This window comes from Primulina eburnea, chromosome 8 (genome assembly GCF_022965805.1).
Source record: "Primulina eburnea isolate SZY01 chromosome 8, ASM2296580v1, whole genome shotgun sequence".
In the NCBI taxonomy this organism is placed as follows: Eukaryota; Viridiplantae; Streptophyta; class Magnoliopsida; order Lamiales; family Gesneriaceae; genus Primulina; species Primulina eburnea.
In genome coordinates, this window is record NC_133108.1 from 6,301,157 (window position 1) to 6,328,112 (window position 26,956).

A 26,956-nucleotide genomic window follows, 5' to 3' on the forward strand; every position below is an offset into this window, starting at 1 on the left:
CGTACCAAAAACCAAGCTCCGACCTTGAAATAGCTACTTAAAGATATAACTTCATACTTCCCTTTCATAAGTGAAATAAGCAATATAGAGGGATGATACACTGAAGACATACAGTTCACAAACGAGCTCAAAATATGGACCTAAGATTGAAGTGCGCTAGAATAAGGTTCTCTCCGTGAAGCAGGCAATATAATAATGTATCTTGGCACAACAGCATGAATGATAAATGAAAAAAAAAAAAAAAAATTCACCCAACGTCACATAATGAATTGATTGAACAAATTAATACAGCCTTCTGGTATGTTTACAAATTATTTCTCCTGGGCTATAAGTATATCACTATCTGGACAAGAATGTTTGTCATTAAAAAAAAAGAGAGTGATAGAGTGATAAATGGGATAAACATAACCGCGAATGTTCATTTTACGACTATAATACAGGTACCGAAATGGACACTGTCATCGTTGAATCGCCGACAAAATTTGTATCTTGTGTAGCAGAGTTTCCAGCAAATGCATACCCAACACCCAATCCACCATTTTCAGACCTATGGAAGACTCTAGCAAGCGATGCTGCTTTTCTCCTGGCACGCCTCGTCCCTGTAAAGAGCAAACTCTGCAGTAAACCAACCAATGCTGGAGCCTTCACCACCTTCTCTGTGGTAGCTGACCCACCACTTCGACATAATTCAAGTAAAGCAGCAACAGCATTTTCTTTCCCCTTTGGAGTGCCGCAACGCATCATTCCAATCAGCCCGGGAACTGCATTTTCCTCAATCCCAACTGCTTCAGCCCCTATTGGCTGCCGTACAATCAGGACCAATGCACCTGCAGCTTCTTCAGATACGTCATCACATCCTAGCGCATCAACTAGTGCTGTTACAGCCCCTGACTCTATCATTCTAGCACAATTCTCGATGTGGGTTGATAAATTAAACAATGCTGTCACGGCGTCTTTTTTACCTCTAGAAGTTGTTCCCTCTTTCAACAGTCCAGCCAAAGCTTTGATTGCTCCATTTTCTTGTGCTATCTGTTTTTTATAGTTGTGAACAGCAGAGAGACTGAACAATGTCGCCGCAGCATTTTCCCTGGCCTCGGTCGTGGTCCCGTATTTTAAAACTCCAACAATGGCACCTAAACACCCTTCTACATCCATGATCCTGCTTTTATTATTATCATAAATAGACAAGTTCAACATCGCAGTCACCGCATTCTCCTGTGCCAACGCATCTGAAGAGGGAAGTAGCACTTTTAAAAGTGGTATAGCACCAGCCTCAGCAAGGCAAGCCCGATTCTCCCTTCCTGTTTTTGCTAACAATCTAATCTCCCTGGCAGCCACAGTCTTTGATCTCGCCGTACCATTTGATAGCTGTTCAATAAGCAGACGAGCTGTGGCTTTAGTGGCTTCAAGTGCTGCCTTGCTTGGTGAGGCCACCGCTGCATTTTCAGAAGCATAATCTGCATTTTCTGGTAGATCATACGGAATCCCGTTAGCTAAACCCCATTGCATAATCAAATTTCTCATAGCCCGATTTGGCACCAAACGAGTATGGAGAAGCATCTGCCCCGTCTTTGGGCAAGTACTACGGCCCTCCCCCATCCATCTCCTAATTGATGCACGATCATAAGTCTGCCCTGTTGATACTATGACTGGATCCTTCATCAAATCCAATGATATTGGGCAACAAAAATCCTTGGGGATGGCAATAAAAGTATCAGCAATCTTCTGAGTGATTAACCCCTTCTTTGGCTTCCTACGCTTCCACTTTCCTAATTCGCCTTCTTCATCCTCAAATCGAAACAGCAAGAACCTACAGTACCGTATTAAAGCCACAAATCCATTTAGAACCGATGATGTTGGTTCAACATCACCATCATGATTCACAATCTGCTCCTCTAAGAACTCAATCTCAGCTCTACAACTTTTCACGTCGCAAATACTCAAATTTTCCACCAGGAATGCATACAATTCATTCTTTTCAGGAACCCTTCCATTATCAAATTCATCCAAGAAATTGTAAAACTTCAACCTCAACATATCGTCATGCTTGTCAATGGACAATTTTGAATTCCTTGTTTGTTTTCTCAACAATACAAACAGTTCTTTAATATCTTCAGATAAGTTAACGTCACTCAAAGGGAAAATATCCAAAAGGGTGGAAATTTCCATGTTCAAATCATGAAAATGACCAGAAAGTGAGTGGTTTTGAAGCAACAGCCACAACTTACTGGACCCTCTAACGAAATCAATCAAAATTTTCGCCCTGTAAAGCAGGAGGTACAACTCCTTGAAGCATAAAAACACGGTAAAAGACACTTTCGAGAATCTGACATCACCAAAAGCATCCAAGAGAACGGAAATAGACTGAATTTTCCGGATCAAAGACCTAGTACTCCTGCCATGGAAAAATGGCTTAAATCTACAGTCACCTGAAAACGATGAGACCAGCTCTGTACAAATAGCGCGTAAAGCCTTTATAACAGAGTCATCCGATAGATCCACCGGCGCCAGAAACGCGTCCATAGACGGCGACGTTCGCCTCCTCAAAGACGAAAACATAGCCGCTGAAGCCATCTATCACCAAATTAACTTCCCGCAAACACTTGATGGGTGTTCAATAATTACAAGATTTACAAGAATTCGATGCGTGTTCTGTGATCCGACTGAAAACGCCACGCCCGTTTGATCTCCCTGTGTATATAATAAAAGTTACGGACTCTAAATCCGCGTGCGAAAGATGAATACGGAAAACAAAGGGGGCAAAAAGAAGAAAAAGGAACGATCTTGGGTCACTTTGATTGTTGATGGGTTGACCGAATTTTGAATCGGGCAACCTGCAATTGTTTTTTGGCTTAATATTCTTGGTTTGTTCCGGAGGAAATTCAATGCAGGCTGCTTGAAAGCAACAGCTACCTCAAGCAAGAGTCTTTTCAATGAGGGTGTTGGGCTTTGGGGTCATCGAGTGTTATCCAGATTTGCCATTTACATCCATCCATTCTCTACAATCTTTCCTCTCGCTCCACTTGTGTCCTATTTATTACTGCCTCTTTAGATTAAATATTCTAGTCAAGATTAGGTGTACTATATATTATTTATCGCTCCCTAGCTGACATAGTATGGTATTGTGGACAGATACTTTGTCTTTTTTCTCAGTTAATGGTTAAGTAATTAATAGATTATTATATTTTTTTGGGCTTACTCAAATAAAACAATATTTATTTATAATCTATATATGGGATGAGTTTCATTTCGTTATTTTTGAGATCATAAACAACCTAGTTAATTCAATGGTTAGAGTATTGCTTTAATATGGCATAGGCCTAATCAGACCGAGAGTCTGGACTCGAAAGTCGTGATGATATTGCTGAAGAATGTCTTTATCAAAATATTTTTGCTTCTCCCTTCGATCAATTATCAATAACTTTTTATGGACTTTTGGAAATTTGTTGCATGTAGCTTGACAGTGAAATTTTGAATCATGAGTACATGATCCTTTACATGTAAAACTTATTGCTTATTTCTCTTCTGCAAGTCCATGGAGTTTTGTCTCAGACATGGACCCAGTGAATGGGGAAGGCACAAGTGTTGGTCTCATGTACGACAACTTGAGATAATAAATATGAAAATAAAAAAAATTGGACACCGAGATTTACGTAGAAAACCCCTAAAAATTATTAAGGTAAAAACCCCATGCAAGATGAGAATAATTACACTATAATATTTTATGGTGCACAACCACTCACTTTGTTTTCAAAGAGAACACATACTCTCTTAATACATGATAACAAATTCCTCACAACAATTATAGAATTAAGCACTTAAATGCTATAAGATGAGATAAAGAACTCGACGAAGGGATATTTCCCTTCCTCGTCCGTGTGAAACCGCGTAACGACAGTTTCCTTCCATCTGCAATTTTCAACAAATCATGCCCAACCACCACCATAAATCCTTGTCTGCCACTAACCAACCAAGTTGCCGACATTTCTTCCACTTGAAGATTTGATTGATAATAAAAAAAAAATATCTCCACACATCCTTTCAACTTGTCATTGCATGCTGCTTACGTTTTTTCTAGGCCACTTGAGGATCTACAAAACTCAAACTTATGTGTATTCAAAGCTTGATCAGAAATCAGATACTTTGTCATTTGTATGAATTTTCTGCATATTCAAATTTCTTTCTTCTACTACTTCTCGCACAAAATGAAATTGACTCCAATTTATTTAGTCCTCGAATGAAGTAGTTGTTTGCTTAGATAGCTGGCATCATCTTGATTTCTCGAAGGATTTCTTGCTATGTGCAAGACAATCTGGCTATCACAAAACAAATGAACTTTTTCTTGTTTCTGCCAGATTTTCTCAAATAATCTTATAATCCACATTACCTCCTTGCAAGTTTGAGTAGCTGCCATATATTTTGTCTCTGTTGTAAATAACACCACAACTGTTTGCAGTTTGAAACTCAGCTTACTGCTCCCCTACAAGTGCAAACACATAACTGCTCCCACTTCTTGTGCAATGTCTGGTCTTGTACAAATCATGGCGAACATCAAACTTCCTACTGCTGATGCATATGGTACTCAAGACATCTTCATCCTCTCTGCTTCACTGCTATGATACATCTCGGAAAATAACTTAAAATTAATAGAAAAAGGGGTCCATATCGGCTTACTATCTTGTATGTTGAAGCGTTGCAAGACTTTCTTCAAATATTTTTTTGGGAAAGCCATATATTTCTGTTACTTCTGTCTCAGTGAACTTGCATCCCTAGAATCTTGTTTGTTGGTCACAAGTCTTTTATATCAAATTCCCTAGTCAACTGTGCATTCAATCATTAGATTTGATCTTTGTTGGAGTCTGCTACCAACATGTCGTCCACATACAACAGCAAAATGATATAATCATTACCAGACCTATTGAATTATGTACAAAGGTCTGCACTCAGTCTGTTATATCAAAGGCTCATGATATCGGAATCAAATCTCTTGTACCAACATATCAGCTCATATTTGAGACCGTACAGAGATTTTGTTCAACCTACAAAGCAAGTTCTCTTTGTTTTTTTTCCTCAAAACCTTCTGGCTGGAGAATATAGATTTATTCTTCAAGATAACCATAAAAAATTCTGTTTTCTCATTTGGTTATTCTAGATGTAGGTCAAACAATGCACACAATACTAACACTACTCTAAATGTTGTAAGTCTAACCACAAGAGAAAATATCTTATTGAAGTCAATGTCTTCTTTTTGAGCATACTCTTTTACCACCAATCTAGCATGATTACCGCTTCACTTGGTTATTGTCATCACGCTTGATCTTATAGATCTATTTGTTACCAACGACTTTTCTCCCTCGTGGTAATGTAACAAGATCTCAAATTTTATTTTTGTCTAATGCCCTCCAACTCTTCTTGCTCTCCAACCTGGTGATCTTCTGTCTCGAATTGACTGCCTCACATTGAAAACTTCAGACTCAACATGTTCTTGTTCTTAGTACTCTGGTACTGTTTCACAAGAAATTTGACCTTCATACGTCTTATTTTCCACCTGAAATAGTAGTTTCTGAATTCAGCGTGTATTTATCTCTTTTTAATTTATCTTCCTCAAAGATAACATCTCGGCTGATGACAAGCTTGTAGACAGTAGAATCCCACAAGCGAAACTTCTTTACTCAATCAGCATAACCCAAAAGGATATATTTTCTTGATTTCAAATCCAACTTCAATCTTTCCTTATCATTGTATAAAACGTACATAGAAATTCCAAATATATGCAAATGAAAATAATCAGTAGGCTTCCCAGTCCACATTCACATTAGAGTCTTCAGATCAATCGCTCACCACTGAAGGAGAACGAGTGATGATATAACAAGCAGTTTTAATTGCTTCTGTCCAAAATGAGTTATCTAGACCCGAAGTCCTCAACATGGATCTTGTTATGTTCAACAAGATCATGTTCATCCGTTCTGCCACTCCATTTTGTTGAGGCGTGTAAATCGTCATATACTGTCTTTTGATGCCCTCATGTTAACAATATGCATCAAATTCGTCACTGATATATTCTTCTTCATTGTCAGTCCTCAAATACTTAATTTTCTTTTCAAAATCAAGCTCAACCCGCCCTTTGAAATCTTTAAAGATTTGAAAAACATCTGATTTCTTCTTGATATCTGCTAAAAAAATCATTAATGAACGAGACAAAATATATCGCTTCTCCTAGGAATACAACTGGTGCTTGCAAAACATTCGAATGAATCAAATCCAATATGTTTTTGTTTTTGGAATTGGAAGTGTCAAACTTTAATTTGTGTTGTTTATTGGTAACACAATGCTCACAAAAAGATATTGACAATTTTGTAAGTCCCGGCATCAGCTTTTGTTTTGAGAGAATTTTCAACTCGTTCTGACATATGCTAGATCTTTCTATGTCATAACAATATTAACTCTTCTCCTGAACCAATTGATGCAACAGCTAGTTCCGCCTCTTCGAGTGTTTCTTCTAAATAATATATATTATTTATTGCACCCGATATCATCCAATTGACCTAATGACAAAAAATATTTATCAGTCCTTTCACATATCGTACATCATGTACATATGATGCGAATGGTGTCACCATATATTTTTATTTTGATAATACCGATCCCAACGATTTCCAATGCACGGTCATTTTCCAAGAATACAGATCATCCTGAGACTGGTTCATAATGATCAAATCATTCTCTCCGAGATGTCATGTGACATGTCGCTTCTGAATCTATAATCCATGTGTCACAAAATTTGTGTCTACCTTCTGCAACTGTTGCTGCTTCGCTGAACAATATTTCACCACCGGCTGAAGTATTGACCACATTTCCTTGAGAACTTTTCTCGATACTCCTACACTCTTTTTTTAAGTGCCCTTTACTGTCATATTTAAAGCAGGAAATATTTTTCTTCTTACTTCTCGACTTTGATCTACCTCGTCTTTGGCTCTCACTGGAGTTACAATCCATAAATCTTTCTCTTGTCATCGATAAAGCATATGTCTGTTTCGAAGTTATCAACATATCTCCCTTATTCTTGCGCCGAGTTTCTTCTACGAGAACCGCAATTAAGCCATTGTCGAATTTTATAGAGCCTATAAGAATATTGTTGATTAAGTTAATAATAAGTTGATCATATGAATCTTGTAGACTTTGAAGTAGAAGCTCCGCACGTTCATTTTCCTCTATTTTATATCTCATAGAAGTGAGTTGGCAAATAGAGTATTTAGTGTATTGATATGTTCAGTAATCAATGAGGATTTCGCTATTCGAAGAGTATAAAGCCTTATCTTTATAAAATCTTATTGTGTAGTGACTTGACCTCGTACATCTTTGTCGAAGTATCACAGATAACTTTTTTTGTTTTTATCTCAAAGATACTTGACAGTACTTGATCTGTTATAACCAAGTGTAAATTGACAACAACATTATCATTCATCACATTCCACTTTTCATCGTTAATCATTTCCACCGCTTTATCTCTAATAGCCACCAATCAATTCTTCTTTCTTAAAACTGCTTGTATCTTTATTTTTCACAGTATAAAATTGCTTTCATTGAACTTTGATATCTCATACATGTCCGACATTATGTCTACAACAATTTAGTAGACTAGACAAAATAATCTCGCCTTAATAAAAAAATACAAAAAAATATTTTCTGATGTGGAAGATCGGTTTAGGCTGCAACCACAAAGCATACTCAGGATTTTAAGAAATTTTAAATCAAGGCTCTGATACCACTTGTTGGTCTCACGTGCGACAACTTGAGATAATAAATATGAAAATAAAAAATAAATTAGATACCGAGATTTACGTGGAAAATTTATTAGAGTAAAAACCACGGGCAAGGTGAAAAGAATCACTATAATATTTTATTGTGTACAACTAATCATTGTGTTTCTAAATAGAACACACATTCTCTTAATACAGGAGAAAAAATACATCATAAATATTATAGAACTAATCACCCAAATACTCTAAAAAAAGAACTCAATGAATGAATGATTTCTGAATGAAGAAAGTGAGCTCTATTTATAGAACTTCTCGTCCGTATGAAACCAAGTAAAGATAGTTTCTTCCATCTACAATTTTCAACAAAGTCTGTCCCAACCACCACCATAAATCATTATCTGCCATCAACCAATCAAGTTGCTGACAACAAAGGCTTCGCAGATGAGCTTTCCACTACTGAACTTCTCTCGGAGAGATATGGTTGAGTTTTGGCACGAGACTCTATTCATTCGAACTCCATTTTATTGGGTTTATGAGATTGTCTGAATAAATAATATCAGTGGTTATTAAAATATTTTAATAGAATGTGAAATAATATAGAATAAACAATAACATAGTTTGGTTTTATTTGGACAATGCCTAAAAAATGATAATGTTTGAATCCTCTCATTCATTTTGTCCATTTTTCAAATACTTCGACTGCACTTAGTAATTATATTACATCAACAAAATTCACTTCTTGGATCAATTTTGAGATCACACGCATCTCTCTTAATTGTAAATTGTACATAACTAACCCTTCGACACGTCTACTTGAATAATTTGGCAACCACCAACTAGAATCCGTGCATTCTTACCTTCTTTATATTATATTATATTAATTACTTCAATTATACTGCTTATTCAATAAATTGAAAAATTATTCGGTTATATCTGGATGGATCTGTGTAAACCAATAAATTAGGAGTACATCTCACAGTCTCATGAATCTTTATATGTGAGACAGGTCAACCTTACCGATATTCACAATAAAAAGTAATACTCTTAGCATAAAAATAAATATTTTTTTATGGATGACCCAAATAAGATATGCGTTTCACAAAATACGACCCGTGAGACCGTCCCACATAAATTTTTCCCATAAATTGGTTTGTTTGGAGAAATCATATGAGACAAAAGATTTCAAATTCATCACAATATTGAGTCATTTCAAATTCTCTCATCAAATGCTTTATCGAATTCGAATTTATATATGTACTTGTTTATATATTACAACTATATTAATTACAATGAATTTCAGATCCTTATAATATTATAGTCATTTGAAATTTTATCAAGATGTGTATAATTATAATGCAAATAAGTAGAAGATGGACTTGTGTAGGATCGAGTGCTTACCGCTTTACCAAAAGTTATAGCTAACTCAAATATTTTAAACCGCACAGCAGCACAAGCACCATGGTTCGATCGCTCTACCAAGCAAGGACAGTTATTGCACCCAACAATCTCCCCCACAATAATTGCACTCCTTGCAATCAATGGGAATCGAACCCATGACCTTGGCTCTGATTCCAATTGTAGGATCGAGTGCTTACCGCTTTACCAAAAGCTATAGCTAGTGGTAATGGTGCAACTCAAATATTTTAAACCGCACAGCAGCACAAGCACCATGGTTCGATTGCTCTACCAAACAAGGACAATTATTACACCCAACAACTTGAGTTTTCGTTATTTATCTTATCTAACAATTAAAATAAAATTGAAATCATGCGTTCAAAAGACTTAATGCATGTGCAACCTTAGGTTGCAATTGCATTAACATATTTGATTTGTGGAAATTTGATATATCAATTTCAGATAATACATATTTCAAATATATTTGAAATTCATCATAATTATCATTGAAATTGCATAAAATAGCACCAAATAAATTTGAATTCGACTTAAATTTATTCGTTCGAACTTCCATCCATCCAAACACAAGATTATACTTCTAAATTCGTTTTATAGTTTTCAAATTATTAAAACATTAAAATTATCAAATAGGACTAGCGTGGAATAACTTGCGAGTCGACTCTTCCACTTGTACTTCTTTAGACGCATATTTTCAGTGTTCCAATTTATTCATATATCTTGCGCGGTGCTATTGTTGTTTATGGAAATAATAATAATAGAATAAACGATTTCACGAATCTTTATATATGAGACGAACGGGTCAACCCTACCGATATTACAATAAAAAATAGTACTCTTAGAATAAAAAGTAATATTTTTTCACGGATAAACCAAAAAGAGATCTATCTCATAAAATACAACTCGTGAGACCGTCTCACACAAATTTTTATCGTAATAATAATAATAAACGAAGACTACTGAAATCCCCCCTTTTTCTAAATTCAGATTTTATCTAACAAAATATCGTAATTGAGAAATTAAGGGGGAGGAGATTGTCAAAATCTGGATTATTTAGCAATTAAATAATTCTACGGTCGACCAGAGACTTCGACCAAAGCTTTTAACCTTATTCACGTGGCTGCCCATTTTCTATTTTGCGTGATTGTTATGTTTTGGTACTTGACCAAATTATAAGCCCCGCAATTCTTATTTGAATATAAAATTGTTCTTTTCTTGAAACCAAAATTAGAATTTTAAAGTAGATTTTATATATATATAAAAAATATAATTGGGTGGGTCTCATGTGAGACCATCTCACGGATCTTAATCTGTGAGACGGGTCAACTAGAGTATATACACAATAAAAAGTAGAGTGGGTCTCATATGAGACCGTCTCACGGATCTTAATCTGTAAGACGGGTCAATCCTACCCATATTCACAATAAAAAGTAATACTCTTAGCATAAAAAGTAATAAATTTTCATGGATGACCCAAATAAAAGATCCGTCTCACAAATATGACCCGTGAGATCGTCTCACACAAGTTTTTGCCTAAAAAGTAATATTCTTAACATAAAAAATAATATTTTTTCATGTATGACCAAATAATAAATCTGTCTCACAAATACGACACGTGAGACCGTCTCACACAAATTTTTGACAAAATAATAATAACCTCTTTGAACATCCTTGAAGTAGGAGAGATATTTTGGGTATAAAATAAATTAAGTCGGGTAACTTCATTAATCATTAATCGATACATATGTGATTTTAAAATAAGTTCGGGTTAAAATTATTTTGATCCAATCCCAATAAATTGATCGACAAGGTTGAACAGAGGCTCATCAATTAAACCAAGCCATCTGAATTTTGGTTTGGTTGTGGGAAATTGAAGCAAATGACTGAGGAATTTCCTATTTATCGTGATAAATACATAATCATGTTGAGAGTTTGTTTTTTCTATTTTTGGGTATTATTTTTCATTGTTTTAAGCATTCGTCTAAATTTAAGAGATCATAACCAACTATTAAATTTGAGCTTCAGGATCATTTTGTTTTTAACAGTTAAATTTTACGTTTTTATTCAATTTGATGCACATTTCAAAAAAAAAAAAACAAAACAGAACAATGCCTATAGCGTTACTTAAAATAAATTAAATATTCTAATTGAATCATATTGTATAAAAAGTCAACGTTCTCAATTATTTTCAACCTGTGGACCATGGAATTTGACATGGTTTTAGACTAATGCAGTCTTCTCTTTGTGTTGGATTTGATGCATTCAATTTGCAACGAGAGATTTGATTTAGAGAAAAAATCGATACTCATCTTGAATGTATTTGAAGTTTATCATAATTATTATTAAAATTATATAACTTGATTGGATTTGAAATTCATCGCTCAAATCATATTATTTCCGTCAAATCAAATTCATCAATCCAATCACAACATTTAGTTTTATCAATTCAAACAAGTCACAGAATTTGAAATACACCTTCTCAAATTTATCGATTCATGCACAACCTAATTCGATATTATTTTATACATTACTGTCCTATCATGTTTCTTGAAAACCCAAAAATATAAATAAAATGTTTGAAACTGATGATTTTTTAAAATTTCTTTTTTTATTTTTGTTATTAAAACACTTTTTTATCAAAAAAATAAATAAATAAACGAAAACTAACAAAGCACTGAAAAATGTTTTGCACAGAAACTGCTGTAGGAAAATTTGTGCGAAGGGAGATGTAAACCACCATTCATTGACATGCAACAGCAAGTAAATAACTTCGGTAATAACACGGGAGACAATTAGCCTATGAATCTAAACACTAAAGAAGAACCAAAAATGGGAAAAATACATGATTTATTCATATTTGGAAAGAAAACTAAAAACTGAATATTGATATTCATCATGGTCTCAAAGATTATCTATTCTAAGTTATTTCCAAACAATAAGGATTTATCAAATAGAAAGCCATAAAAGAACGTGTGCATGAATGAATCTAACTAAAACACTGATTTCAGAGTAGAAGCATTTGAAAACGAGTCCTAACATCTTACCTTCGAGATCTACTGGTGAGACACCTTCCGCAGGAGATAAATTTTAGAAATGTGCGTGGATTCCTTGTTCTGATTCTCAATCTTGAAAGCTGCACGCGTGAGATGCAGTAAATATGAGTAATTTGTATGAGCATATTGCAGAAATAAATAATCAAGTATCTGTTAGTATGGAAGCATAACCATCCTAGCAAAAATTATTCAAATCTCCAGATGAAATTCACCATATTGCATTGCATTAACAGGATCATGTCTCTATGTACTAGACATGTAAGCATCCCATCCTCGTATCAATATTGACGAAATCGAGAAATTAGAAGGTAAGGTTGGAAGAAGACTAGATAATATTTTTTTATAACTGGACAAGTCTCCTTGTTTATTTTAAGGTCAAATGCGTGCAACTAGCTCATCTAACTTCACCATACGAACAATGTGTTTTTGTGTCGTGAACCCTATTGGGCATTAGTGTTACCAAAATAACAACATTTCTGAAATCAAAGCACGGACCTTTTTATTTTCTACATTTACCTTTCGACGTGAAACTGTTGGAGCACTCCAGCAAAACAATCTCCTTGATCTTGGTTCTAGTCTCCTGCAACGAAATCATTATATCCATATGGTATCATTGACAAAACTGCCATAATACATTGTTCAAACCAAAACAAAAGACCACCAGGAAATTATTGTGGTTGCCATTTACTAAGCCCTCTGAAGTTTTGTAGGAGTTGTTACTAAATAGATATTTATAAACACGAAGACACACACATACGCAGTTCCCCAAGTCAACTCCTACTCGCATACAGACTAAATAAACAGACCATCCAACCAGAGTCCAGAAAGTAACAAAAACTGGTAACAATAATAAGTATATGTCACCCAATTGAAGAGTGATACATACAGATTTTCTTGTTCAAGCTTTTCAGCAATGGAGACTGCCTTACGCTTTGACCATCCATTTTGTTGTGAACAAGCCTCTGTGTGCTGAATTACATGGGCAAGAGATAATCGGCTTCTAACAAGGCTAAGACTCTGATTTCTGTCTCCCAATTTTCTCTGACCAGGAAATGAAGTATTGGTAGACGTCTTCTGTGATGTTTCTCCAGCTAAAGCACTCTCATTCTTTTGCCTGTCTAAGTCTGCCATTTCATCACTGTTTTTAATACCGATATACTTTCCTGGAGAAGCTTCGATTTCAACAATTTCACTTCTACCCAACCTAGCAGAAGAAGCATCTTTATCTTGGAGCCTTCTGGTATCACTATGATTTGCCGATTTAATCCCATTACTAGCGAAAAGAATGGGTTCCAAATCTAAATGGGATGGAGCCTGAGATGCTTGTAATAAAATTGGTACAGCGCCAATATCTTTTCTTGTGTCGTATCTGATCTCTATGTTCACAGGGGATCTAAGGACTAACTCAAATGCTTGGAAGATGTACGAACTAAATTTTTCGGCCTTGGATTTTGTCAGCTGCGAATTGAACAGCAATTGCACAGTTGGAGCTGCCAAGAAAGGCCAGCTGTTAAGACAAAAAAACCCTAACATGTATGTTTTATTTAAGACATTGACAAAACCATTCTAATATAAATTATGCTCTTATGCTATGCAAGTTTTATCGCCAATTCTAATATAAATATATTATTATCCCAGGATAAGTTAATATACAAAAAACTACTTTTAAAGCATCGCTACAACAGTGGTGAAGTATGGCAGAAGACAGCATAATGCAATATGATAGTACCTGCACCATAACTGAGAGAGATCAGCTTTCCCTCCTGATACATGAACTCTTTTATGCTATTGATTGGGATTTTATCAAGCACTTCCAACCAAATTTCTTCGAGTTCGCGATGAAACTTACCTTGTACTTGAAACTTATTTATTTTATTTTTATCACTGGAGGTGGTGTACACCTGTTGAGAAACCATTCCATTTCCGACATGACCCTTCTCCGCACTAACACCCTTGGCATTTTGATAAACATCTCCTGAACTTCCAGCTGGCATTTCAGCATTGCTTTTCCTTGGCCTCTCTTTTAAATTATCATTATTCAAGATTAGGGGACTGTGATTCATACTGGTATCAGCGGAGGAACTTGGTACAATGTACTGTTGATCGGGAGCCAGTTGCAGCAATGCAGCAGTCAGCCAAGTCATCTTGTCATTTGATACCCTCAGCTGTTTTTCTGCTTCCGACAATGTTTTCAGTGCTTGACGCAGTTTTTCCATGTCTTCTTTGGTTACTGTCAGTGCAAGGGGAGAACAAAGAATAAAGGTTTGGCTTACCCAAAGTTTTGAACTCTGAAAACTTGTAACATAAAGCGCATTACGTAATTCAAAACCGAAGGAAATGAAACAGCAATGACATGACATTTAACTACAGCATGCAGGACAGAGTAGGTTACAAGAAAAACATTTATCACAATGAAACATGTGGGGATCAAGAGATACTGGATCGTGGGACTTACATATTTGTCGCCGAAAAAACTTTCTTTTAGGTCTTCTTTTGTGAAAATCATAGTTTCCAGCAAGAATATCGGTTATGACTGTAGCAAGCTGTGACATTAATGCCAATGGCTCTACACCAGATTCCATAATCTCTCTAAGATTTTTCACTGTATTGACAGTGTCTGCAGATAGTGCCAAATCAAGTAGATCAACCAACTTCTCATCCGAAATAAGCCCAACCTATAAAACAATAGAAGAGTTTTGTTATACATTTTATGTCTGGAATAAATGAAGCCAAATAGAAGAAAGGTCATCTGTAACTCATGAGTAAGGTAAAGAAAGTAATCAAAAGCAAATACAAAGAGCCGAGATGGTGAGCAAGATCGGATTAGGGCCCCTACCAGTTCTTGAACCAGGCAAAGAGAAATTCTCTGTCCGAGCAAACTTAATTGCTCCAGAGTCATCTCAGCATCCCTCAAAGATCCATCTGACCTTGATGCCGTCAGCTTCAGAGCATCCTTATCAATTTCTATGTCTTCTTTGGTTGCTATCCATTGCAGAGTATATATTATGTCTGCATCCTTCAACTTCGGAAAAAAGAATTTCTGGCACCTGGATATTATTATATGAGGCAACACATCAAGACTTGAGCAAACAAGGATGAAAACGACACGCCTAGGGGATCGATCAATGACCTTCAATATTGCACTCCAACAATCCGAAGACAAAGTATCACATTCGTCGAATATGACGACTCTGTAATGAGATTGATGCTGCGAAGTAACCATACTGTCAAGAACTTCAATTATCCCTTGAAAGTCAATGTTACTAATCGGGCCAATTTCCCTAATATTTCGATTTTTTCCCGTATTATGTGCAGCACAAGAATTGCAAAATCCACAAGGTTTTGAATGCTCTAAAGACTGGCAATTTAAAGCTCTGGAAAATATGCGGGCACAGGAGCTTTTACCAGTTCCATGGGGACCGTAAAACACATAGAGCAAACCAACCTTTCTTTTTGCAATAGCATTTGAAAGAGCCTGCACCACCAGGTTCTGACCCACCAGATCTTTGAATGTTCTAGGCATGTATTTTTGAGTGAGATTTTGATGCATATCATTGTGTTGCCTTCGAAATTTAAGTTGCTCGTGGGATCTACCTTCTGATGCAAGATCGGAGTCGATCTCCTGCTTAAGCAGATTGTCTGCAAAAATGCCCAACTCTCCTGAGTAATCATGATGCCAACCAGCACGATCGATGCTTCCTTGAGATCCAGAAGCATCAAGCAGCAGAGGCAATGCTTCCCCCTCAGATTTAGATGAACTTGAATGCTCTGACATGACGGGCATATCTGGGATATCCCTCCCTTGGGAAATAGAACCACCTCTTTTTAACCTTGTATCAGATAACCCGCAAGAAAAGCTCCTGCCAGCCATGTCAAGAAATGACTTCCCTCTGTGGTGAATGCTTGACCAGTTCCAAGGAATACCACATCCATTCCCATGAATGCCAGAGACATTTTGATCATCATGCTCTTGTGCTCCCTCTTCAATATAATATTTCTGAGGAGCTCTGCCTTGAGCAAATGAATTAGAGGCCACCGACATTTCATTTTGAGTTTCAGCTTCTTGGGCAGCAATGTAAGGCCGGTTTCTTCTAGCCCCTCGAAACCTGCGTCTTTTTGCCCTGTTCAGACTATTACCATGACTGCGAATGCTTGCTCCTGCTTCTTCAGATATTTTTCCAACCTGTTTCTGCCTTACATTGTCAACATTTCGAGATGAAGCCGCATCTTTGCATTCATCTTTAAAGTTTCTTAACTGGTCAGAAACGATCTCAAGGTGTCTATCTTGTCTGTGACCGAGATTCTTTTTGACAGTCTTGTCTCGCAATTCAGAGTTTCCAGAAACACCACCAGGGACCAAACTATTTCCATGTTGTGGGCAATCATCATGCCAAAACATTGCATCACTTTCCCTGGACTGTCTACTAGATTCTTCTCTCTTGACTCTTCTTCGTCCCCGAATCTCATCCTTGATACTACGGTTGCTCACAACTGTGGCTGACCTCTCATTATGCCTGTTAACCTGGCCAACAACTGTTTTTGACATTGACTGAGCAACAATCGGAGGGGAGCTACCTGACATTCTTCCACTATCTTTAGGCCGCTCGCTGCCAAAGGACCGTCTTGAATTGGCCAAGACATCCTTTTCCCCTCTTTTGTGACATGGATCAAATACAGAAGGAGACTGCCATGAAGGACTCGCAGAAGGATCCCTTAAAGACTTTGACCTCTGAAGGACAACAAGGTCCCTCATAAGAGCCCTATCAGTCAACATGGGACTATTCTTATGCATGTGATTCTTCAAATGAATGCAATTTGTTAGATGAACGTGATTGCGTAGATGATCGCTAATATTACCATTCACATCCTGGAGTATCCGGTCACGAACAGCCCTGGTCATGATCAGAACATAAATCGATCCACAGGAATTGTTCTTGAATTATGCCAAGAAACCATGCTCATGATTTACTAGAGTTCAAGGACTCCCGACTAGTCCCCTGGCAGATGACTTATTAAATTAACCCAATCCCTAGCGATCAAAAGCTCCATCCACCATCATTAAGCCCACAAAAATTAACTCTTTACAATTAAAACTCGCGCAGTCTATAATCACAACACAAGATCCCTAGTATTAAGACGCAAATCATTCACCGTTGGGACATCACAAATTACAGAGCAAGAACAAAACACACCTAAACGACAACAAGAAAAGGTAAATGAGTTTTTCTAACACGAAGCTCGAAAGAAAAATTATAACTTGAAAAACTCTTGCAGTGCCCGCATTTCGAACAAGAAAGCACCGTCCTTTATTCAATCTCTCACTCTTAATATCGCTCAAGCATTTCAACAAACAGGGGAAAGAAGCTTCAAAAGGGGCTGAGAATCTAGAAAATTGGTGGCCAAAATCTTAGTCACATGGACAAAATGAGAGATATCACCTGAATCTCGGAGTTAAAACACAACTGCCCACTACCGCTATACAAGCAAGCTACCCGTTACAGTCATCAAGTGTTTGCATCCTCCTACAACACCCTTTCTTCCCCACTTTAACAGACTTTCACGAGGGATTCTTTCAAGAAAACGATGGAACAAGCCTCTATTACATTTTCCGGACTAAGTTAAAATGTTCAAAAAAACAACGAACGCACACTGTTTGTGGCTCGTACATTTTGGAGTGTTGCTGGATAATCGAAAATAATGGGATTTTTATTACAGAGAGAAAGTATGAATATATAGCACGGGGGCACGGGGGGGTGGGGTGGGTTGGGGTAGATTCGTGGTATGCTATTGCTGACAGATTCACTTTCTGTTTTTTGGCAAAAATTTATGTGAGACGATCTCACAGATATTATTTGTGAGACGGATCTCTAATTTGGATCACCCATAAAAGAGTATTACTTTTTATGCTAAGAGTACTATTTTTTATTGTGAATATGGGTATTGTTGACCCGTCTCACATATTATGATCCGTGAGACGGTCTCACATGAGACTCACTCCTGTTTTTAAATCCACACAATAAACTTGTTAGGTTAAAGTTATTAATTATTATTATTAATTAAACTACCGCTCATTTACTGAAATATATATATATAAATATTAATATATATTTATATATATTTGATCGTACAACAAAATAATTGTTTTTTTAAGCCATTTATTTGGATGGAGAAGAGTTTTTTTTTTATTAATTAAACCGAAAATTGTAATATTAAATAAAATTATTTTATATCATTTTGATTGATGTAATGTAAATAGAAAATAAAGCTAGAATTACGTGATACCATAGAAAAAATATAGGTTTGAGAAATAGTTTATTACTTTCAAAAAGTTAAGTTATGTTATATAAAAAACAGGATTTTGGTCAATGCATAAATATTTTCAAATTAAATCAATTTATGATAGAAGAGACTTAAATTCTCATTTTATGAAGTTATTTTTTTTTTCTTCTTTATTCGTTCGTTTCTGTTTCATCTGCGTAAAAATTTAAATTCTTTTACTCAGCTCTTTAATAAGTTTTTTTCCTCGTTTGATTTTGAATTTCGAAGAATCAAACTACTAAAAGTGGGTGATAGCAAATATTTTATCGACGTGATATGTCAATGTTTTTAGTCATATGTTATATTATATAACGATATATACAAATTTGATATGTTGTATAGTAATCATATTCAGTTTTGTATTCATCGTCGTTAAAGTGATATTTATCTATTGAACGTAACGAATCATTAATGTGAATATCGACTCAATGATGACAAGAGTGATAGCATATCAAAATTGACAATATTAATTTGTGTGACGAAGGATCTTGGAAATAACTACATTATAGAAAAAGCTTCTGCAATTTGAAATTTGCGGGACCAAAAGGACCATCAAAATGCCGTTGAAAGAGTCAGAAGGGGGTCCGTATTTTTGTAAGGGTGGATAGGACATTGGAATTTCCATTTATTTCGCCTCCATTTTCAAATTGATTTTTATGATAATAAATTTTTTGTACGACTGTCAATTTTTTTATACAATAATAAATAATATTTTTGACATAAAAATAATATTTTTTAATTAAATAAGAAATCTGTCTCATAAAATTGATCTGTGAGACCGTCTCAATTTTTTTTATTCTTTTATAAATAATAATATTATAAACAAACCAAACACAAATTAGAATTTTCATAACAAATTATGACGGAACATATTTAAAATCCAAAAGGATGGAATTATGTCATCATCAAACCCCCAAGAGCACATTTATACTTAAAACCATTGGAAAATATGAACCACATATTATTATTTTTTATTTTTTAACATATGAAGATCCATATTGGCAATTATATTAGATGAATTGTGTTTTTTTATAGTTTTAATTATATATGAAAATAAGAACCACACATTTATTTATATTTATCAAATTGGTTGTGTCACATATAAAGTGCGATAACATGTATCCATAGTTGTACATGACCAAATATATGTGTACATGCCCCAACGATGATTGTTTTTGTTTGGTTTCGATACACAAACTTTAAATATCGACTAGTTAACATTTGTTCTAGATGTAATATGTATGTTAATAGCTTATGAAAATGTATTTAATCTTAAAATGTCGAAATCGTGAACATATTTAAGTTGTCTATCTTATGTTTGTGTCGTTGAACTGTCCCATTCGATGTTCTTACGGATAAGAGGAAAATATTAACAGCAAGATGGCAAGAACCCGTCTCTTCGAGGGACCCGACCCCCCACCCCCCCCCCCCCCACCCTACCCACTCAAATTAACTTTTTTTTTTAAATTTGAGTTAATTTAGAGACAAATGAACGTGACATGCAAATCAGTGAGCATATCTTATCAATTATCAACCGTATTATTTATTGTCGGAAATTAGCCAGTACCTAATCGTATCTCATTGGATTTTATTTGAAATAAAAATTATGGATTACAAAATTAATTTGTTCCACTTTCGTGCCTTGGAATGTCGTGTTTCAAGTTTCAAGAAACTTTAAATTTTATATATATACGTAAAAAAATAATAATAATAATTCGTGGTAGACGTAGGGTTTCTTTAAATATTTAGGGTCACCCTAAATTCGACGTGATGTAGAAATTATTTATTTAATTTCTCAAACGTGTGTTATATAATCATAAACTAGTTTTTATCCGACATCGTTTCGTACAAATGATCATACACCAATTAATTAAACATAATAATTTCATTTCACATTTGAATCAAATTTTACAAATGATCAAAGTTAATCATTATGTTATACATATATGAATATGTTATTATCTATATATTATACATCATCTTATCATTCTAACCAAACGATGTCTGATCGGATTTATACGAACCGAAATATAATAATTGATATTTGGGAAAATTATTTATAATATGGCTAGTAATTAGTTGTAACCTATTTAGAAATCGGACGAAAAATGCGATTAAAATTGTAAAAGAAAATGTGATTTTAATTCTAAATCAAACATGAAGCAACTTTTGAAAAACTCTATAATTATAGAGATGTACGAATCCAATAATTAAAACGAGGGTGAGCTAAATGTTGGAGATTACTTATATATTATATTAAAATAATGACCATTTTCTTTAATCCTACCTCATAATAGAAGGATAAATAGGATTGTGATCATGATAGAAATGACAAAAAAATAATTCACGATGGATCAAACATTAATCCCACGTGTTTGGACGAATAACGATAATTAAATCTACAATAGAAATAACGTGACGTAAGATTTTTCGTTATATACAATCATTCAAGATATTTTTTTATTCGTAAACAAGCAAACAAAGTTGTCTACAATCTGACTATGGTGCCTCATTTACTTGTTTATTATCCCACGATCTGAACACTTTTTTAAATTTTATTTATAATGTTTTGAATGAAGATTATAATTCTTCTAATTCTTAATAATATCATTTCTGATATTGATTTATTTATTTGGAACTTTGACATCGAGTTGTATACAGCATAGGCGGGGCCTGCCCTGTCGCATTAAAGCTACAAATAAAACCAACTGCACTCATCCATGAATGTTTTGGACTAGGCCTAGCCATGCGAGTGAGGCTATAAATATGCCCGTTTTCAACTCAACTCTGTCTATTTTAAGACGGTTTCACGGATTTTTATTCGTGAGATGAGTCAATTCTACGTATATTTATAATAAAAAAATAATAATTTTGACATAAAATATATTAATTTTGAATGGTGATCTAAATAAAAAAGTTGTCTTACAAAAATTGATCCATAAAACCATCTTACAAAATATTTTGTGATTTTTACATGTGATTTCCCAGATTCTTATTGGATCCATAAAACCGTCTTACAAAATACCGAATTTTCGATATATCGAATTTATCGTTCTGAAAAAAATATCGAATTTATCGAAATTTCGATATACCAAAGATGATTATTAACAAATTGCCACAATTATGCTTCAGTTTAAGACCATAAATTGATTTAAGAATCAAGGGTAAGTTTAAAAATGTCCAGTTCTCCCCGCGACCCTTCGGCCAATGTCCAGTTCTTCCGGACCCTTCGGCCAGGTAAAAAATGCAATTCAACTGGGAGAAAAGACATTGGTTTCTTGCAGCGAAGCAATTTCCCATCGGTCAAGAATTTCTAGTATTTACAATTAGAAGACAGTTCATTCAAAGGGGGTTACTACAAAGGGTATAAAAGTGTTCCAACTCCAGGAAAAGTTGTGTAAAACAAACTGACAAAATCATCTTCACGAGAAATCTCCCCCCTCAATAGCTGCCAAAATTCCTGCACCCAAACTTCCGCAATACAACTGGCACGATAAGCCTTAAATTTCAAGCAACGAATGTGTCATAGCAGAGCCATTTCCAGCGACTCCCGTTCAGTCAAGCCAGATTAACCAAGTCCTTTAGTTCAGCATGCAACCGAGAACATGATAGTCATAGAAAGTGAAACTGTACCACTTCGAACGTCGACTTACTATGACTACGAATGCACAGGACTTCAGTATCCTTTGTGAATAATTCAAGAAGAAATCTGAAGAGCATGCATACTCGCTATAGGTGGTAGGGGCACAGACTTTTCAGCTAGAGCTTCGAGCATGGCGATGACTTCCACTGTGTCATCTAAATAATACTTGGCTTTACTTGGTTTCTGTCCAACGGTGCAGGCAAAAACTGAAGTATTGGATGAAAGAACACCTTTGTTTACTGCATCTCCGATCATCTCAAACATTTCTTCGTCAGATCTATCATCACCAATGCATAGAACAAAATCAGCCTGCTGTCCATTTTCAGCCATGGATGTGAAGATCTTTTCTGCAACTAAACCTTTACTAAACCCCTGGACATCAGAGAAAACAATTAACTGGCACATATAACTTTAAAGGCAAACAACAACAGATGCATACGTCATGCAGCTGCATTAGTGGAAATCTTAGAAATGCCGTGTTGAAAAAATATAATCATTCCAATCATTACTGTAGTAATTGTATGACATCTCTCCGAGCTAATAACTATTTCCTAAAATCTTGGGACAACGCAAAAAATTAGTGAATATAAAAAAACCGACTAAATTCGAACATAATATATGATAAATGCTAAAATCAAATGAGGATAACTGAACATTACTACTAAATTAAATTGTTCAAAAGAAAAAAAAAACATTCAACATAAAATGTCAAGGCATTTATTAACTAGAGTTTCAAAATCTAAGCATTTATGCCACGTTATGTGCAAGTGAAGCATGAAGGGAAACAAGAAGCAACAGGAAACAGAAACTATGCCAGGTGCAAGCTCAAGGTTCAGTTTAACTAGCATGAGAAGACTTCATATGATTGCCTTGGTGGTGACAATTATACCCATTTCCACATATCGAGAGAATAACATAAGTTCGGAAGCATACAACAATAAATAATTTTAAGCGATGACACATAATGGGAAAAATTGAACCTTGTGCATCAATAGAATAACAACACCTCAGGACTGATATCCATGTGAATCCCGCCAAGAAAAAAAAAAGAAAGTAAAATGTCGTTTTCAACTGTCACATACCTGGGGCTTCACTTCAACAATGAACTGACCGCTTTTTACAGCGACAGGCTCATTAGCTAGCACACTTTCAAGGTGGTCTAACATTTCCTTAGATTGGCAGGATCCAAAACCAGGATCTGCATCTCGATGATGCCAAACGATCGCACTCTCTTTTGCTTCAATATAGGAGCCATCTGTAGCTTCTGTATATTGATTCATCACAGGCTCTGCAATCTGGAGCCAACCCAAATCAGTGCTATGACCGCAAGTCTCCCATTCTTTATCAGCAGACCATCTATTATACAAGCCAGTTAGCATACAAAGAAAATACATGATTGAAAAACAATTATAAAATGAAGACAATAAAGAGAGAGACCTCAAAAAGTATCCATGTTCTGCCGCAATACCAAGATTTTTGCAAGGAGAGAACCATTTGCCTAAACTATCCTTTCCTCGCCCACTAACAAGGAATACAGTGTTTTTATCATCACCACATAGTGTATTGATGATTGAAATGACTTCCCGGCTTGGATTCTTATTGATTGTTGTTTGAGGTATGATAGTACCATCATAGTCCAAGAATATTGCCCTGATTTTGGCACTTGAATAAGCAGACAAAATGGCATCAATGGTGAGTTTTTTAAAATTAGGATCAAGAGCTACAACTCTGAAACCAAAGCTCAAACCAACTCCCCAGCAGCGCCGCCTGAAATGGTCTTTACAAGTTCTCTCTAAATCTTGGAAGAAGCTTTGAGACCAATAAGCCACGTCATGCGTGCTGATGTACTTGTAGTGTTTCTCGTGTCGCAACTGTTTCTCTACATCAGCCATGGAAATTGCTTCATTCAATGCTTCAGCAGTCGCTTCTGTATTCCATGGATTGACTCTGATAGCTCCACTCAGTGATGGGGAGCATCCAATAAATTCAGACACAACTAGCATGCTCTTCTTCGGAGAACTTGAGCTAGATTCATCCTCAGAGATGCCTTGTCGACATACCACATACTCATATGGTGTAAGATTCATTCCATCACGTACAGCTGTAACGACCACACACTCAGCTATAAAGTAATATGCAGCTCGTTCAGTTGGCGAAACAAGTTTGTCGATATAAACAATCGGTTCATAACCAGGCTGTCCAAAAGTATCGTTGATCCTTTTACAGCTAGCATGAATTTCAACTTTTATTTCCTCAAGATCCTTACCCTTCCCCCTCGCCGGATTTGCAATCTGTACCAGCACTGCCCTCCCTCGCCACTTTGGATGCTGCTTCAACATTTGTTCCATAGCCAAGAGTTTCAAATTGACACCTTTAAATATATCCATGTCGTCAACTCCAAGCAATATAGTTTTTCCTTTAAACTGTTGCCTGAGCTCCCCAACCATCCACTCCTTATTAGCCTTATTGAGAACAGTCTCGATCTGTTGCATATGAATCCCCACTGGCATGATTTTTATTCCAACTGTTCTTCCATAGTAATCCAAACCAATAGAGCCCCTTTTTGACTGATAGTCCAAACCAAGCATACGGCTGCAACAAGAAAGGAAATGTCTCGCATAATCAAATGTGTGAAAACCGATGAGGTCAGCATTCAGTAATGACTTTAAAATTTCTTCCCTCACAGGTATAGTCCGGTATATTTCTGATGAAGGGAAAGGGCTATGAAGGAAGAATCCCATTCTTAGCCTGTTGAAAGACCTCCGCAAGAAGCTTGGCAAAACCATCAGATGATAATCATGAATCCAAACATAGTCATCATCTGGATTTATTACCTCGATCACCTTATGCGAGAAAATCTTGTTTGCAGCAACATAAGCTTCCCACCATGAGCGATCAAATCGACCTCCATGACTTGCAGCATATGGAAGCATATAATGAAATTGTGGCCACAAATACTGCTTACAAAATCCATGATAATACTTGGACAAAATGTCCAGAGGAAGAAAGGCTGCAACACACTTAAACCTGTCCAATAACAATTGTGCTACTTCATCTTGTTCACTGGGCTCAACCTCAACCTTCAATGACCCAATATATAGGACTTCCGTATCAACAGGTAAACCATCCTTTATGTGCAACAATAAAGAATCTTCATCCCAACTTAAGCTCCATGCCTTATTATCTGGCCTTCGCTTAGCTTTGATTGGAAGCTGATTCGCTACAATAATAACTCGATCTGCAGCAACAGATATCGCAGCATCCGAAGAAACACTATTAGCTTGATCATCATCAAGCTCTGAAACAACCCCGGCAACAGTCATCACACTAGGTAAGCGCTTTCTTTCAGGACTCATCACCGGGAAATTCCCATACGCTAAATCCATTAGGTTAGTATACGACCTAGATAACATCTTCACAATATTTTATTCAAGCACAACTCCTCGAAATGATCGATCGAATCACCGCCAAAAAAGGCCCAACAGTTCTCTCTAAATTTGCCTTTTTTAAGATGAAATCAAAGAACACAACGTACCAGGATTCCTTTTGAATAATCCTCCTTTCCTGAACCCACCAAAGTTGCCTTTCTAGTCTCAAACCAAGAACAAGCCAAAGGGACCTGCAACACATACATTCACAAAAACCGAACATTACATTCCATGCCGTCTCAAGACTCACCAAAACATGATAGATCCTATAGCCAAATGGAAACCCACATGCCCAAAACACAACCCAAAAAATAATTTTTTAAAAAAAATTCAATTCAATCACCCGCAAAAAAAAAAACAACTCAATCTCGTAAACGACAGTAAATTCGGCTCTATTTCACAAGCATCAAACAACACATAAGCTAAATACATAACAGGATAATACCAAAACAAAGAAAAGGAACTTCTGTCAGCATCATGTAAAAGAAAACGAAAACCGGTCACTGACCTTAGCCAATCAGATTAAACTCTTTGGCGTAGCTTTTCTGATATCTTCGATGCTCAGAATCCCAAAACTATGCTTTCAAGACAGAAAGAAATCTAGGGTTCAGCCTATCTCCCTATTTCTCCATGGCAATGTGTTTTCTTTGCTTCCAGTTGAACAAGAAAATACAAAATTTATCCAACGAATTAAAATAATATTGAATTGAAAAATGGAAACGGATAAGATCGGCCAGCGGAAACTTTGTGGTGACAGCTGGCAAGTTCGGGGACATTTCTGTCACGCGCTATTTCTTCGGTTCGTAAAATGTGTCTGTTTCGCGTGTTCCACACACGTCCTCCCCAGTCCTTAAATTTCACCCACGCTAGTGCTGGATAGATGCGTGTTTATATAATATTTTTTTATAATTTATTTGATTAATATTTAATTAAAATCAAAATATATTTATTGTTGTAAAAAAGTAAAAATTTATGGTAAAAAGTAAAAATCTCAAACTCTTAAAATTTATCAAACTACACACTTTATAATATTTTTCTCTCTACTCAATTGTGATTTTCTTCACAAATGAGATATCTATTTATAGAGTTTCATTACACATAATCCAAAAAATAAAATACATCATTACCTACATCATCACACACAAATTTCTAATTTTACAACTCTTATTTTCAACATTCAAATATTCAACTATTACTTTTCAATATTCAAATCATTTATTTTCAACACTCCCCCTTGTGATGATGATTATGATACGATGATGTCTTCATTACGTGTTTTGTACTGCCTCGTTAAAAACCTTACTTGGAAAAACCCATTGGGATAAAAACCATAGTAAGGGA

The 26,956-nt window shown here is 35.7% G+C and overlaps 3 protein-coding genes across 4 annotated transcripts; all 3 read right to left on the reverse strand.

Annotated features, from left to right (window-relative positions):
• Window positions 1-246: 246 nt before the first annotated feature.
• LOC140838737 (U-box domain-containing protein 17-like) lies at window positions 247-3,021 on the reverse strand. The gene has a single exon (XM_073205257.1). It carries the CDS (start codon window positions 2,572-2,574, stop codon window positions 430-432), a length of 2,145 nt encoding a protein of 714 aa, XP_073061358.1. The 5' UTR covers window positions 2,575-3,021; the 3' UTR covers window positions 247-429.
• An 8,982-nt stretch (window positions 3,022-12,003) lies between these two features.
• Window positions 12,004-17,933, reverse strand: LOC140838738 (protein STICHEL-like 4). Its single transcript, XM_073205259.1, has 6 exons — window positions 15,063-17,933; window positions 14,682-14,901; window positions 13,956-14,456; window positions 13,113-13,716; window positions 12,743-12,806; window positions 12,004-12,306 (listed from the first exon to the last, which is right to left on the reverse strand). Exons 1-6 carry the CDS (start codon window positions 17,124-17,126, stop codon window positions 12,214-12,216), a joined length of 3,546 nt encoding a protein of 1,181 aa, XP_073061360.1. The 5' UTR covers window positions 17,127-17,933; the 3' UTR covers window positions 12,004-12,213.
• Window positions 17,934-21,794: 3,861 nt separating this feature from the next.
• On the reverse strand, window positions 21,795-26,314 carry LOC140838739 (probable alpha,alpha-trehalose-phosphate synthase [UDP-forming] 7). Of its 2 annotated transcripts, none has more exons than XM_073205260.1 (4): window positions 26,124-26,314; window positions 23,625-25,806; window positions 23,270-23,543; window positions 21,795-22,559 (listed from the first exon to the last, which is right to left on the reverse strand). In XM_073205260.1, the coding sequence occupies exons 2-4, from the start codon at window positions 25,598-25,600 to the stop codon at window positions 22,242-22,244; spliced, it is 2,568 nt and encodes an 855-aa protein (XP_073061361.1). In that variant the 5' UTR covers window positions 25,601-25,806; window positions 26,124-26,314; the 3' UTR covers window positions 21,795-22,241. The 2 variants fall into 2 exon arrangements, with proteins under 2 accessions (XP_073061361.1, XP_073061362.1); XM_073205261.1 differs by having other exon boundaries at window positions 26,061-26,294.
• Window positions 26,315-26,956: the final 642 nt, after the last annotated feature.

Excerpts from the sequence above, each read along its gene's own strand:
- LOC140838737 (XM_073205257.1), bottom strand. The coding sequence starts at position 2,574 with ATGGCTTCAGCGGCTATGTTTTCGTCTTTGAGGAGGCGAACGTCGCCG.
- LOC140838739 (XM_073205260.1), bottom strand. The coding sequence starts at position 25,600 with ATGTTATCTAGGTCGTATACTAACCTAATGGATTTAGCGTATGGGAAT. Across the intron at positions 23,544-23,624 it reads GAACATGGATACTTTTTGAG|ATGGTCTGCTGATAAAGAAT; the intron begins GTCTCTCTCTTT and ends CTTGTATAATAG. Across the intron at positions 22,560-23,269 it reads TTGTTGAAGTGAAGCCCCAG|GGGTTTAGTAAAGGTTTAGT; the intron begins GTATGTGACAGT and ends TCTGATGTCCAG.
- LOC140838738 (XM_073205259.1), bottom strand. The coding sequence starts at position 17,126 with ATGACCAGGGCTGTTCGTGACCGGATACTCCAGGATGTGAATGGTAAT. Across the intron at positions 14,457-14,681 it reads GTTTTTTCGGCGACAAATAT|TAACCAAAGAAGACATGGAA; the intron begins GTAAGTCCCACG and ends TTGCACTGACAG. Across the intron at positions 12,307-12,742 it reads CAACAGTTTCACGTCGAAAG|CTTTCAAGATTGAGAATCAG; the intron begins GTAAATGTAGAA and ends TCACGCGTGCAG.